Source organism: Dromaius novaehollandiae, chromosome 2 (assembly GCF_036370855.1).
Source record: "Dromaius novaehollandiae isolate bDroNov1 chromosome 2, bDroNov1.hap1, whole genome shotgun sequence".
Taxonomy (NCBI): domain Eukaryota; kingdom Metazoa; phylum Chordata; class Aves; order Casuariiformes; family Dromaiidae; genus Dromaius; species Dromaius novaehollandiae.
The window spans coordinates 49154866-49170143 of record NC_088099.1 but is presented as its reverse complement, the minus strand read 5'-3'; the positions used below and the strand labels follow the sequence as shown (position 1 = coordinate 49170143).

General features: G+C 50.2%; 1 protein-coding gene across 1 annotated transcript; it reads right to left on the bottom strand.

Moving 5' to 3' along the window:
• Positions 1 to 140: 140 nt before the first annotated feature.
• On the bottom strand, positions 141 to 14087 carry SLC6A20 (solute carrier family 6 member 20). Its single transcript, XM_026094077.2, has 11 exons — positions 13900 to 14087; positions 10104 to 10244; positions 9500 to 9591; positions 8505 to 8732; positions 6475 to 6585; positions 6048 to 6289; positions 5781 to 5943; positions 4524 to 4728; positions 3225 to 3384; positions 1746 to 1911; positions 141 to 660 (listed from the first exon to the last, which is right to left on the bottom strand). Exons 1-11 carry the CDS (start codon positions 14018 to 14020, stop codon positions 511 to 513), a joined length of 1779 nt encoding a protein of 592 aa, XP_025949862.1. The 5' UTR covers positions 14021 to 14087; the 3' UTR covers positions 141 to 510.
• Between the last annotated feature and the right edge of the window lie 1191 nt (positions 14088 to 15278).

The window sequence follows — 15278 nt, the reverse complement described above, 5'->3', positions numbered from 1 at the left end:
TCCCACTGATTTTTCTTTTGTAGAAAAGGAATTATTACCTTCACAACATAAAACTTCAAAAGATTAAATAGAGATGTCATTTCAAATAGCATGCATGTTAAGTTTGGCTCTTCTGAACGGTAAGGATACCAGTACATGAGTGAAAGAACACGCTTAGTTTGTATTTCCACAGAAGCAGTGCCACAGACTGGAGAAGAACAACTAAATGTTACATAATTAGCCAATACACTGGTTAATTTGTGCTAAGTAGCATTTTATGAGCTGCTGTTCTTTTTTTTTTTTATTATTCCTCTTACAGAGGCCATCTTAAAGTTTCATCTGTTACAGAAGAGCTTTTTTCTGTTTTTTTCTGAACTGTTGTGGGGCCTCCCAAGAGCACTTTGGTAAAGATAGCACCCGAGGTTCTCAAATCTATAAACAGCTGCTAGAGATGAAGGTTGCTGTGGTCTTCCAGAAGCGCCTGGTCACTGGCCCTGCAGGAAAGGTCTTCGTGAGCCCAGGGGGCTGCATTCATGCAACTGTCGAAATGTTTTCCCTCTTCAGCCTCCTGCTGATAAAAGTTACCAGAGCCCCCAGGGGGATGCACATGGTGGATGTGGCCACCAGCAGCCCGATCACAGCCAGGGCATAGCCGGGGTAGTCCTTCATCACCAGCTGCCCCTGCAGGCAAGAGGAGACCGTTAGTGCAGGTGAGTTTGCATGGCCCTGCTGAACCTAGCTGGCCTGAAGTGCTGGACCTTCAGGTTTTGATGCGCAGTCAGGCAGGGCTCCAGCAAAGCTCCATATACATATTTAAAAAGAAATCAAGAGGTGCTTGTGCTTTGTGGGCTGGAGCAGCTCATGACTGTCCTTAAAGCTTTTTTTCAGTCCAACCTCACCAGCTTGAGTTTTGTTACGGTAGCTCTGTTCTTGTTGACAGTTACGGTACCTTGTTATAGGTAAATTTACCTGATGCAAATACTGGGAATTTTTTCCCTGAAGTTTTGGTCTATTTGAAGAGAACAGATTTTGGCTTGCCTGTCTTTCCTTAATGAGACCTGTCAGCACTTACCTCGCTGTAAGGGCTTTTCATTCTTTTCCTGGAACGGGTGGGCTCCTGCTGTTACCCAGTCAACAAGCCAGGCTCTTTACAGGCACCCAAATTAGTGATGACATGCAAACAGTACACTTATTTTCTTTTCTACATGCAAGAAACATTTCCACTAAAGGTTATGAAACTAGTAATTATTTATCCAGTAGTAATTCCTCTGCAAAAAATAAGCAGTTCAGCACTTTTACAAAATTATTTTGGCCATGAAGAAAAATGTAGCTTGAAGTCTTCAAAACAGAAGCGGTTCATGGTTACTTTATTCCAGCAGCAGTTCCATTGTGTTAAAATAGCTCTGATTTTATTCAAAATACTACTATTTGAAAGTAAATGCTTTTGGTTAAAGGGTATTTTTTTAAGATAATATTTTGATTTTCAATCAACACTAATAACTTTTTTGTCTGAAGACATCAGTTTATAAGAATTTTAGAGGGAAATTAGTCTATTTTATAGGACCATTGTGTTGTTGCAACAAGGTCAGGTTTTTCCCTATTTTACATTACCACAGAATTAAGAAATGACATTAGTTTCAGCTGCAAACTTTGAAAACACAGTTTGGTGAAATGATGTAGTTAGGAAGGAACATTCTGTGTCCCTGCAAGGTTTTGTGAAAGTTAAGGGAAAAAGAAAAAAGAAAAAAAAAAGAAAAAACTGCTACCTGTGTGGCATCCCATGCTTGGTATTGCAGTGTTCCTGTGAGGATATAGTCGGTGATGTAAAATATAAATAGGCTTATAATTAGCAAGGGACTAGCAAAAGCCCACATAATTTTCCAATACCAGCTTGGCTTATGTCCAATCATTGTCTGAAGATCTTTCTCAAATCTGTGTTTAAACAAAAAAGATGTGTGAACAGCTTCATATGTTCAATCAGTACCTTGATCTGAGTTACTTTACAACCACCCATAGGGTTAAATAATGCAGGCGGAGAGCATATGTGACCAGGAGAGAAGTGAGCAGAAAGAGGTATTGTCTCAAAACCTGGCTTACCAGGATCGTACAGTGAGGCTGAAATCAAGTGAAAAGATAGCAGGGCTTACAATAGGATCCCAAAATACATACTCTATAGCTAGAATTATATATGGCAGGAAAAAAGCCCCCATAGATTTCTCCTTAAATAAGTTCAGAGCATTGGTTCCATAGGCTGGCAAAGAAAAGAGATTATGCTTAAGTGGCGTGGAGAAATCGCGCTGATCATCTGTGTGGAGCTGAGGCATTCTCCTCACTGCCATCAGGCTGTCTTCGAGGAAATCCTGATCACGGAGCAAAGCTGGACATGACTTGAATGCTTTGAATACGCCAAGGACGTACTAGCAATGTAGGTGGCTGCATGTGTGTGTTGTTAGCAGACTAACAAAGCAATTAAAACTCCCTTTCTTTAGATGCCCGGAGTGCAAACACCTCTCTGTGCTGGGTAAAACCATCCCTGATGCCGACACTGAGGGTGCCTGGGGTGACTTGCGAGAGCAGCAACGCGCAGGGCAGCACCCTTGCCACCAGGCTGGCTGGCAGCGGCATGGCAGCGCTACCACCCTTGTGCTGAGTTACTGTGAAAGGAGAAGCAGAATTTTGGCACAAGATGCTCTTTAGACCAAAGACAAGAAACCAAGTGAGCAGGGAACAGCGTGTACAGCTCATTAGTGCTCCCCTGCCTGCAGAGAAAGTATTTGTGGATGGCAAATTAGAAATAACAGTACCAAAGCTAGCAGCCCAGGGCTTCCCCCCCCCCCGTATTAAGGGCAGATAATCCCTAAATTCAGAGCTCTGGAGGTAGTGCCCCTCAGGGGCTCCCACAGTGTCAGGAAAAGGGCCTGGTTTCACATGGGATGTAAAGGTGGGAGCAGAGCTGTGAGGCTGGAGGTTGCAGTGCAGCAGCAGAGGCTTGGGAGCTGCTGCTGGGGCAGGGGTTGGCCTGGGGCAGCCCCAGGCCGCCCAGCCTGGGCCTTGCCTCCCCACATACCTGAAACCCCGGGAAGGGCCTGCAGACCTTGATTCTCTAGCTGATATCATAGCATAGGAGAAAAATTCAGTGCAAGGTGGTATTTTTACTCTTGGTGCTCTTCGTCTTGGCCTATGGTCACCTCCCCGCTGTCCTGCTTACAATCGCGCTATGACGAAAGGAGGTTTCAAGCTTTTACCTTCTTATCCCGTAAATGTAACACACAGCAATGGTTTCCACCAGCACAATAAGCAGCAGCGAGAGGGTGGCTGCGTAGTCATTGAATATGTCAAACCAGTAATTTCCAGCCTCCATGGTGAAAGTTAGGCCGATGATGCAGTTAATGAAGCACACAAGGCCTGCAGGGATAACACAGAGATGCTAGCGTTACACCTGGACAGTGTGAGTGTGCTGGAGGAAGGCCCTTTGGAGCACTCTGCATTAAGTGTCATTATTGCATGGGCCTGGCACCCTGAAACCTTGGAAATTGTCTTGCACCTTGCTCATGGCCACATTTAAGGAATTGCTGCTGTGTGTGTGATAGTTCCCTGCGTAGCTCAACCAGCATTCAGGTGGGGTCTGGTGGGTTAGGTCAGAGTTTGAGACATACCCAATAAATCATATTTCAGCACTGTATTTTAGTATTTAGCCACATGGCAACATACATGACATAGTTTGTTCCTGTCAAAGATCTCCCCAAAAAGCCAAGGAGTAAGGGGTGCAAAACCCCTGGGGAGAAGGAAGATTTGGGGGTTTTGCCCTTTGGCAATGAACTCCATGTTGGAGTTGGCAATGGCTCTGTGCGTGTGTATATGCTGGTGTATCCCTGAACTAGTAACCACACCGGTGATCTTAGCGAGGCATCGTCATAGTACATCCTCACAACACAGCCCCCAAAATTGAGTCCTAGCTATAGCTTTGTCAAGCATATGTGCAGCCACTCGCCACTATTGCTGGGCTTCCAAGTTGTGAGCTGTTGCTGCTTCGGGGCAGATGTGTGCGTGCATGTGCATGTTACTGACTTACTCACTCAGTAAAGCGCATGCCCGTGCAGACCATGCCTTGGCCTCTGGCTGATGAGTGCAAAGACTTGAAATGCTTTTTTTTGCACTCTTTTCTCTGCATGAAGGACCCTTTGAATTCTGCATACTAGTAACAGTGGTAAAACAGCTGGTGCAAGTGCAAAACAAAAGTGTCCCCGACTACAGCCATCCTGACATTTCTCTTGGCCATTCGATTCAGTGGACACCAGTCTGATGTGTGCTGGGAAGGCCTGTAAATACACCACTGCTGTTGTCCTAATGCTTTGAGATCTCCCGATGGAAAGTGCTGCATACAGACATCATTTCTCAAGAGCAGGCAGACACTCCCAGCAGCACATCTGATCGCCCCTGCTCTGCTTGACAAAGAAGGACATTCAAAGACTGTGGGACACCAGAGCTTCTACATGTACGGTCTTGCCTTGCCTGGCTCCTGTCACTCCGTGGTGTCTCCTTACCTGAGATCACCTCCTTGGGTAAGTGGGTGGCAATGAACTTGCTGTCAGTCAGCGGCGTGAGGATAGCAGCCGTGTTTCCCAGCATGCTCCCTATGCCCAGCATCAACAGCATGGTGAAGTAGAGCACCGAATACAGCTGCGGCACCTCCATGTTTTTGATTGCTTCAGAATAGACTATAAACGCTAGTCCTGTGCCCTGGACAGCCTGCCAGCAAGGAGGAGAGGATGAAGGGGAGAGTCACGGTCAGCGCTTCACTGGATCACCCATGGTTTTAAGATAAGGAATCATTTCTATGGGGGAGGCCGAAATTTTTCCCATTTTCAATCCCTTTTAGTTGGGGAGGTTTCAATCTCGCCTACTTATTGCAATATTTGTGCTTGGTAGGGCATTAATATCTGACAGTTCTAGCAAAATCAAGGCCACCTTTCTATCTCTTGTTCATTAGGCGCCTGCTCTTCTAGGAGGTCTATCGATTTCAGTGTGGCTGTTTAGAGACTAAATTTTCCTCAGCTTGAACAGGGACGTAAGAGCCTGATCCTCCATCACGGCAAAACAAATATGCTCTGGTGGCTCTGCCCAACAGAGTAAGCTGAGATCTCTGCTGGTTTAGTCAAAATATACAGAAACCGACACAGGTCTGCTTGTAGCAAAAGCATTGGCCCAGACCTGTGTGACCTTCCCCGACCCGCAGCTGGACCCCGTAATCCAGCTGCTGCGTGAGCTGGTCTCGGCCTTTTACCAGCTCTGGGGACTCATCAGCAGGGGGCTGCAGCGAGTTGCGGTGTCACAGGCAGAAACCCCAAGGGGACTCGGTCAGGAGGCACCAAGGCACAGTGTGGCAACTGGAGGTAAAGGCACAAACTGCTGCTCCTCCAACCTGCCTGCAGACTGGCAGGTCCGGCTTGCACCAGGCGTACGTAGCCACGAGGCAACCTCTGCCTTGCACACAGCGCCCGTCCTACTCCTCATCTAAATAAGCCTCTTACCACTCACCCAAAAACGCCCCGCCAGCCACCGGGCTCGCTCCAGCAGGCACAAACCAGCAGTGCGAGCTGGCGAGCGCGGGGGGCCTGGCGCAGCCTGTGCCCTGTTGTCAGGCTGAGCCAGAGGCACCCGACCCAGCCAGATGTGCACACGCATCTGCATGGTGGGCCCTGGCCAGATGTTTCCTGGGGGCGCAGGCGGTGCCCAGGAGTGGGCCGCGCAATCTGCACACGGAGGCGAGGGCAAGGAGCTGGCGCGATGCAGCAGCTCACCGTGTCCAGCTCTGCTTCCAGGCTGCAGTTTTTGAGCTGTGGCAGCAGCTCTGCATACTGGTGCGGGTGGGCAGCCGCGAGGCGGGCTCGCACTGCGCCAAGGGTGTCTGCTGTCAAAGAGCCTTCTTCCAGGTCAAAAGCGTTTGTCAGCAGCAGTATCACCCTGGGGAAAAGCAGGGCAGCATAACGTGTCTCTCAGTGTGCGGGGGCAGCAGAAGGGCACTGGGGGGGGGGGGGGGTAAAACCAGGTTAAATCCCAGCTCTTACTTGTTTATGCAGCTTTCGTAGTTAAACGTCGCCTTGAAGCCGTAGATAGAGAAAGTCACGATGCTGGCGAATATCGACGTGGCGCTGTTGATCAGCGAGACGACGACGGCGTGTCGCTCGCAGTTGTTGCTCGGCTTGTTGTAGCTGGCAAAGGCGATGAGGCTCCCAAAGCCCAGGCCCAGCGAGAAGAAGATCTGCGTAGCCGCGCTGATCCAGGCCTTGGGATTCGCCAGCTGCTCCAGCTGCCAAGCCGCACAGGCCCGTGAGGCTACCGGCCTGGCCAGGCTCCCACACCAGCTTCCAGCAGCCCGCCGCGACCGGCACACTAAGCTACCGCCACGAAAGTTTAATGCAAAGCATCACTGCCATTTTTTTTAAAACCCCACACATTCAGTAACTACCATGATTTTGTTGAGTTTTTCTGTACCTTTGGTGTAAACATGTAAATGAGTCCGTTCACAGCCCCATGAAGCGTTAATCCTCTTACTAGGTATATGATAAGAACACAGTAGGGCAAGGAAGCGGTCACGTAGACAACCTGGAGAAAGGGAGGCAGATGCTGAAGACGAAGTGTGAGACCACGTGTTGATGTAAAGGATACACGAGAGCATCTATCGCTCGTGCTCTTCTACCTACACCTCTCTGTTTTCATTTACTTTGCCTAAAACATCAGCATTAAGCTGTTTGCTATCTTACATTAACCTTTAAATGCGTATTTTCAGCTCAGTTAAGATTTTGGTTTAAGTTTAGATTACAGTTTTAGAGAAACAAGTTTTACTAATACTAAAGACCTGTGCTAAAGCTCCCAGGGTCTTCTATCTGATCTGAAAAACAGAAATTTCAAATGTTTGCAGTATTTACAACCTACTTTCTGCAGCATCCAGTGGAGTAAAATTGGTTTGAAAGAATTAATTAGTTGAGTTTCACCATCTGTTCAAAGCAAAAGCAAAGCAGAGCTCATAAAAGATCAAAATATTTTAATTCAAATGCAGACGAGACTTCAGCTTGCTGTAACCCAGACAGAAGGGTAACAAAGCAAAACCTTTCAGTTGTCTTCCATTGGCAGCTTTTGATCATACCTCTGAATATGAATCTAAATTTTTAATCTGCACGTTAGAAGAGGACACACGCAAAAAAGGGAGAACCCAGTCGACTCCCCTTTGCCTAGAACCAAACGATTCACCCCAAAATTTATATAAAAGCTGACTCACAAACATCAAAACATTTTCCCATCATGCTCTCCCAAGTTCACGAGAAGAGGGTCAGACCGGCAATTGCAAAACGGTCCTTGGATTTGCATCGATTCCCACAGGAGAAGAAGCTCCAGAGAAGGAAAGCAGCTTGCCCGGTGCACAGCTCCCCACCTGCCTCGCATCCAAGGGGCCGAAAAGCTCCCCTGCAAATTTGCTTTTCCAGCGGCAGCTCCTCCGCGCTTCGTGGTTGCAACAGCCGCACCGCAGCTCAGCAGCAACCGCTCCAAATTGCGCTTCCCTCCTGGCGCTAAGCCTCGAGCGGCGCCAGCTGGGTGCTCCTTGGCAGGGCTGTCCAGCACCCATGCAGAAACCCCGCTGCCGCCCCTGGGGCTCGCTCCCGCTCCCTTTGGAAACGCACCGCACTCGCTGCATGGTTTCGGTGTGCCTTGGCCATGCTTTTTGTTGTTGCTGTTGTTTTGGGGTTTTTTTTGCCCACAAACCCAGCTGTAGCGTGTTTAAGAGGCTGGTCTTGGTTTTCCAGCCTTTTGGGTTCTGCATTAGCCTAATATGGTTTGTGGCTTATAGCCTTTGGCTTCGCTCTTAGGGCAGGTTCAGCCGGGAGATTTTATTTTATTTTTTTTCCCTCCTAACTTTTGCTGTGAATAAAAAGAAAGCAAAAATGCCCAGCAGACCTCAGCTGATTTTTGTTGCTGTTGTTGTCGTTGCAAAGAAAGCACAGACAGCTCCCAATATTGCTGCAATGGAGGCAGCTTGGCTCTGCTGCAATAGACAGCTTCTCACAGGGCAGCTCAGCCCCATGAGCACAGGCTGGGGCATTTAAGGGCTCTTCTGAATTATGCAAATTAATTAATTACTTGCAAAATTAGCATCCCTTGGTCTTTTACTGGAGCCTCCCTTAGCTGCGGCAGGTTGCAGAGACGCTGGGCACAGCTGCCGCAAGCCCCCACAGCGGCACCCTCCCACTAACGTGCCCAGTGGGGGGATTTTGCCAGGTGCTTCCAGCGTCCGTGGGCCTGGTTGTCCACATTATTTGTGCAAACAGCCATTTAAAAAAAAAAAAAACCCAACCCCAGTAGACCGCTGCTTCCCAACGCTGTCCAAGGGCTGCGAGCTCCCCGGGCCAAGCACCTGCTGCGTGGGACGGGGGCATCTTTCACCCCTGGGCGTGGGGTCCCGCAGCCTTTTGGTGGCCACCTGCTTTTCCCCGCGGGCAACCGCTGGGGCGGCAGGCGCTGGGGCTCACCTTGCCGGTGGACTCGGTGCCGCGGAGGATGCAGAGGTAGACCATGAGCCAGGCCAGCGTCAGGCACAGTGCCTGCTCCCACTGCAGCCCCCCGCTCGCCTCCAGTGACGGCGCGATGTTCAGGGTCCGCCGGTACCAGAAGTACTGCGTGGGCGACGTCCGTGCGCACTCGGCCTCATAGCTCGTGCGGTTGCTGTTGGGCGGGCAGCTGGCCCAGGGCAGGGGGTCCTGGCGGGACCACGGGGCGCCCGGCGGGGGGAGTGAGCGGGGGAGAGGGCGGCTTCCTTACCCAGGCTGTGCGGCGCCTGGCCCTGGGGCCGACCCTCTCCCTGGGACTGACCCTCTCCGCCAGCACTGCCGACCCTCTCCCCTGGGATGAATCCTCTCTCCTTAGGTCAACCCTCTCCCCCGGGACTGCTGATCCTCTCCCCCGAGGCTGACCCACCTCCCCTGGGACTGCTGACCTCCCCCGCCCGGGCTGACCCCTCTCGCCCATGGCCGACTCTCTTGCCTGGGGTTCAACCCTTCCCCTCGAGACTGCTGAGCCTCTCCCCTTTGGCTGGCTGACCCCTCTGCCCTGGGACAGCCAACCTTCTCGCCAGGGCCCGGCCTCTCTCCCTCGGACTGACCCTCTCCCTCAGCACTGCCAACCCTCTCTCCTGGAACTGCCAACCCTCTCCCTGTGGGTCAACCCTCTCCCCCTGGGACTGCTGACCCTCTCCCCTGCGATTGTCAACACTCTCCCCCAAAGCCAACCCTCTCTCCTGGGAATGATCTTCTCCCCTGGGGTTCACTCTCTCTCCCAGGGCAAACCCTCTCCCCCTGGAAGGACCCTCTCCCCTGGAGTCAACCCTCTGCCCCTGGGACTGCCAAGCCTCTCCCCCCGAGACCAACACTCTCCCCCAGGGTCAACCCCCTGCCCTGGGATGGCCGACCCTCTCCCCCAGGGCCGGGAGGGTGGGCATGGGGCCGCCACGCATCTGCCACCCACCCACCTGGAAGGAGTGGAAGAGGTACCAGAAGGCCCAGGCGTTTATCACGTTGTAGTACATGGAGAGGAAGAAGGACACCACGACGCTGGCAACGCCTGCAGGGGAGGAGAGAGGCGCTCGCTAAGCTGCGACTGGACCCCCCACGCGACCCTGGCTCTCCCCGGCGGCACTGGCCCCCTACCCCCAAGCTGGGATCTTGCCCCTTGAATTCCCAAGGGATGTCAGCTCCGAGGCCCCCAGCCATGGCAAACAGCGGCGTCCTGCCCGGCGCACTGCACCTCTCCACTGCTCCGGTGCAAAATGCCCAGCCACCGAAACACTTTCTGCTCGCAGGGCTGTGCCGAACAGGATTTTACGCTTTAGCCCCCTGAAGGTTGAATATTCAATTTATTGTTTAAAAAAAAAAAAAGTGCATGAGCAAATTGGAGATGATTTGGGTAATTTGATAACTTTGGGTTACATGACTTTGGGTAATTTAATGTGGGTATTTAATAACATAGCTCAGATCAGGCATGGCCTATCTCTTTCCTCTGAATAGTGCAGCACTCGCTCCACTCGACACCCTCCGCCCTCCCCCGGCACATAAATAACCCAGCCGAGGACGTACCGACCCCGCAGAGGTAGGGACTTATCGTTTTCCAGGCGCCGATGCTCCCTCGCCGCATGCGCTGCCCCACCGCCAGCTCCAGGTACAGCAGTGGCATCCCCTCCACAATCAGCATGATAAAATACGGGATCAAAAAGCCTCCTGCAAGCGAAGCCAGAGAGATGCCGGTTAGCAAACCTGCAGTGCACGGATGCCATATTGCCCTACAAGTGGCCAAACAGCTTCCCAAAACCAGGACGTCACTGGGGCTGCCAGCTCCTGTCTCAGCGCCTTGTGTCTGCCAGGATGAGGCAAAACCCTGAGTGGCATCTCACGGGGAGTCGTTTGGGCTTTCCCAGATTCCCGGTCTCATCTTGGAGGCAGCAGGGAAGGGGAGCAGACGCAAAGCACGGGGACTGTCTGGTGGCCCCAGTCCCGTCGGGGAAATTGCTGCGGGCTTTGGCAGCGCTGGGATTTCCTGCGTTAAAATGTGCCAGTGGCGAGCTGAGCGCCACGGGGCTGCCCAGCGACTCGGATTCGGCGTGAGCAATGTACAGGGCTGGAGCTGTTAAAGGGTAACTACCTGCTAGCCAAAGCTTTTAAAAGATAATGAAAGAAAGAGGACAAGGGAAAGATTTACTCCTTGTAAAGTTTTCGCTGGCAGAGCGTAAGCGCTCGATAAAAAAGTAACGGCAATGCCCACATTGAATATGAAACGTTAAGTGATATGCTGAAATCTGGCATGGCTTGGAAGACGAAATGAAACCCCCGGGCTAGCTTGGCTGAGGTTTCAGAGGTGCAACGAAATCGGGGGGCTTTGCACCTGCGGGAGAGGAGCGAGCAGCAGCACAGTCGCCGCCGGCTTTCCCGGCTGCGTGAAACCCACGGGAAGCTCCAGTCTCAGTGGAGCAAGAGAGACCCAGGCAGGCCATGAGGGACGACACGAGGGAAGGGAAAGGGCCTTTTCCCTGAGCGAGCAGGATGCAGTTTGGCTTGAATTTCTTCTGGAAGAAAGCCTTGTCCTCCGCTTAGAGCTCACTTCAGAAATAGCTGCTGACTGAGCCGAAAGCTGGGGGGTTGTGAAGGCTTTCCCGGTTCCCTTTTCACAGCACGCCAAAAATATTTACGTAAACATCTCTTATTTAGGATTTAATCAGCAGCATTAACATTCCTCGCAGCGGGCTCCGCACAGCACCATGGAGGAATGCGCTCTGCGCAGGAGCTGAGGCCAACGGCTGGAAACAACCACCGAGAAATAATCCAGTTTATTCTGGGAATTAATTTCCTACCTCCCACTATAGCTTTATTAACAGCCCCTTTGTTAAGCCGTTAGATAACTTCCTATGCTGAACGGGACCTGTTGGAGATTTAAGAGCTCCTACAGCCGAGTCTGTCCTGGTCGGGTGTGAGCCTGCCCCAGCAGCTGTCAAGGGGAGCTTTGCCTTGTATTGCGAAGGGATCAGCATCAGACCTTTTGCAAAGGCTTTTCCCCCTCTTGGCAGCTTTGCTGTGCCCGGACCTGTGCTTTGCCACCTTGCCATGAGGAGGAAAGCCCCCGGGCTTGGCCAGGAGGCCCTCGCCTCTGCATCTCGCGGCACCGAAGGGCTTCTTCGCTTGCGGCCGAGTGTTGCTGAACATCCGTCTCTCCCTAAACACGTCCCAGAGCCCTTTCCGTCTGACCCAACTCGCTTACAGATGCAGCAACTGCCTTGAAAAAGGCAGCTTCACCTATAAGTGTTTCGCGCCCCTGCAACCCTGCTTTCCTTACTCTGCTCTGTTCAGGCCAAGCTCTCTGGAGGAGAGCGGGGAGGAGGAGGCAATACGCTGGTGAAGGGAGAGACAGCAGGTTTTGAAGCCTGCAGAGACCTCGTTTGTTAGGATCACCAGCAATAAGGGCTGTACTGCACTGGCAGGCAGGACAGGGACTGACTTGCTTTTCTGCAAGGAGGATGCCAACGAGCAGTTGCTGGCATTCCCCCCGGGCCTGTCACATCCAGCTTTTAAGCTCCTGAAGCAATGTTTTGTCAGTGCGGGTTTTGCAGACCCCTGGAAAGCCATTAAGTACTTTTTCTGAAGGCTTTGAAAGACAATAGAAAAGTAAAGCCTGCCGTCAGGAATTTTAGATTCACAGTAGGGAGAGCTGCCTCTCCACGGAGAAATTTAATAGGGGGTACAGAAACAGTGGAGAAACTATTCCTCTTCAAATATGCTTTTCATTTTATTTTAATCATTTTTGCTTATCAATCATTTTTGGTTATATTCAGAGCGTTCACACTATCTACTACACTAACGGTGCCTGATAAGAAGAATATGGCAGGAGATACCATGCAAAAAACCCCAGTGTTTGACTTTGCTGTCCGTCAGGATGTCTGCCAAGACAGAATGACTGATAGTGAACTAATCGCCTGCAGATGATTGCATACAGAAACACTTATATTGTAAGCTTTGTGCTAGAGTTCAGTATGTGACATGAAGTCTTTACCCTCAGAAGCATCTGCATAGAGGGACATACCAATCAACACAGCACCTCTAACTAGCACTTCTGCTATCTGAAATGTCTAAAAACAGTTTCAGCCACGGTAGTATCTAGTTTCTAGCATAGTTTCATGCATTGTGTTCCCCATTTTCTGGGTTTTTCTGACCCGATCCTGCAGGGCAGCTCTGATGTGGTCCCAGCTCTGAGCTGGCCTCTCAACAGCCAGCACGCACTGATCCCTACCGCACACAGGTTTAAAAGTAAACTACAAGCCAATGTCCATTGCACAAAACAAGCAAAAAGCACTTAAACATCTTGGTATGCATTTTCTCCCAGAAAGAAGAAAGGGCAGAAGCAGGCAAGAAGTAAATGAGGCAGAGGCTAATCATATCACTTATTTCAACATCATGACGATAGATGCAGCACAGGAAGCAGTAGACAACTGAGATATCTTGGAGGAGCTCTTTATAAGGATTCTTTAAAAGCTGGTCATTAGTCAATGTTAGCTGTGTACCACAAGAGTTTTTTTTTTTTTTTTAATTAACCTAATTAACCGACTGCTGATTTCTAAGGAAGAACTCTGTGGCAGGTATGTGGTACAGACATCTTCTTTCTCTAGTTTGGACGGGGGAGAGAGGTAGACTTTCAAACAGCACTTTTTGAACCCAAACCAATTTAATCCCCACGTTCAAAGCTTCCTGTGAGGCTTTAGCTGTGGAACGCCTGTTGATTAAGGAGTTTCAGCCAACTTCAAGGCAGATTGGCAGCCAAGTTATCACCTCCTAAAATGAGGTTTTGTATAAAAGACATACATTCATGACAGCAGCTTGAATGACTATGGCTAATCTTTTAATTAAATTAGTGTAAACATCTCCCCTTCTCCTCAATATATTCAAGTCTCCATATGTGAACCTACGCAAAACTGAACTAGTTTCTGATGCCTTCAGAGTGTTTCAGCAGGAGGAAGAACGTAATAAATCAATACCATATGGACCTCCACCTCCAACCCTTTTGCAAGTGGGTCCTCCCACTGTTTCATCGCACTTCTGGGAAATGAGTGTTACTGTGTTGGGGCAGCTGTCAGGTAGAAACCGAAGATGTGAAAGAAAACAGCGACATAAGAGATGAGAGAGTTATAGCTAGAGCTGAGTGTATATTATGTCTCCTGCCGGCATGGTATAAAAAACTTTCCTCCCGACACATACAGACACAAATCTGACCTCCCGCTCTGCCCTGGACCCTGGTAGGTGGACAGGGTGTTATCATGAACAATATGCTTTGGGGTTTAAAGCTTGCAACACTCCTCCCTAGAGGGAAGCAAGAAACATAAACCTCACTTACCTCCTCCGTACATCTGACATAAATATGGAAACCTCCATACATTTCCCAGCCCCACGGCATAAGAAATGCAAGCAAAAACAAACTGTAAGGGATTGTCCCATAGCGGCCGGGATTTCTCCATTTCCCACTTGCGCGCACAGATTTCAGCAGAGCCTTCCTGCCGTCCCTCCTGCAGTTACTCTGCAAGCCCTGCCTCAGACGCCACACCAATCCGGCTTGGAGGGGAGGGAAAGGAGGAGGTATGCTTGCCAATTCCTATCAAGCTTTTTAATTACTAATCTTATTAACAGGCACATACTGAAGTAGGAATGCTGGTAAATAGATTATAGAAACGCACACACAGAACTATAAAATTGGTACTTTGGATGAATAGCTGCTTGGGTTTTGACTGGCATTTCTGGGGAAGATGTGAACCTAGGGATTTTTTTTCTGCTCACATGATGACTTGACATGGGAAGGAGATAACACTGGGGCAACAGTTGTGTTTTGGAAACAAGAAAATCCTTCTACACAGGGCACTCTCCTCTAGGAGTTGCATTTCTGTGACTGAGGCATCAGCTTGGACTCGGTAACAGAAAGAAGAGGTTCCCACACCATTAGGACTGGGTTTAGCGGTTGTCAGAGCTGGGTTGTGTTTTGAACATCCCTTGCCCTAAGCCAGTCCTCAGGCATCCTGACACATCCACTCTGGTGTGGCAACCTGCAGCCACGCTCCCTCTTTCCAAAAATGGCCTTAAAACAGCCCCTATCACCCATATACATCCTCAGCCTGCTTCAGCCTTGAGTCCAACACTTGATTTTGAGCCTTCAGCAATACCAGGCATGCATTCAAGACCAAAGTCTTAGCCCTCCATGTAGTGTGCACGTGTGAGATGCGTGCAGAGCTCAGGGAGGGCTGACTCCCCTTGCAGCAAATAGCCATGTCTCACTGCACTTACTTCATGCGCAGCCCCAGTGCTGCAGATGAACTTTCTGAGGGGTTGCTGTTATAAAATATTTTTAAGTTTCAGGGACCAAATATATACAAAGGCCACCAGAAAGCTATATCTGCAGCCCAGTGTGGAGAGAGAAGGACCTAGAAGGCTGTCTGAATGCACACTGAGATGTCAAATATGGATGCGAACCTGGTGTGTTTCGGCCCCTGCCAAGGCACATTTTGACATCAACCATTTCAGACAGGTCTCCCAGGGAAGGAGGCTGCCAGCAGTGTCCGTAGCAACAAAAAAGGACTTAATGAGTCCAAGGACTCAGCTCCTTTCCTCCATCTAAATACGGCTCCTTTCAGGCCAGGACTGGGCACCTTTCAGGTCCTTTTTGTGAAAGAGACTCGCTCAGCTGCCGTCAGCCTCACACCTCCTGCAGCAGTGATTAGCTCCCTG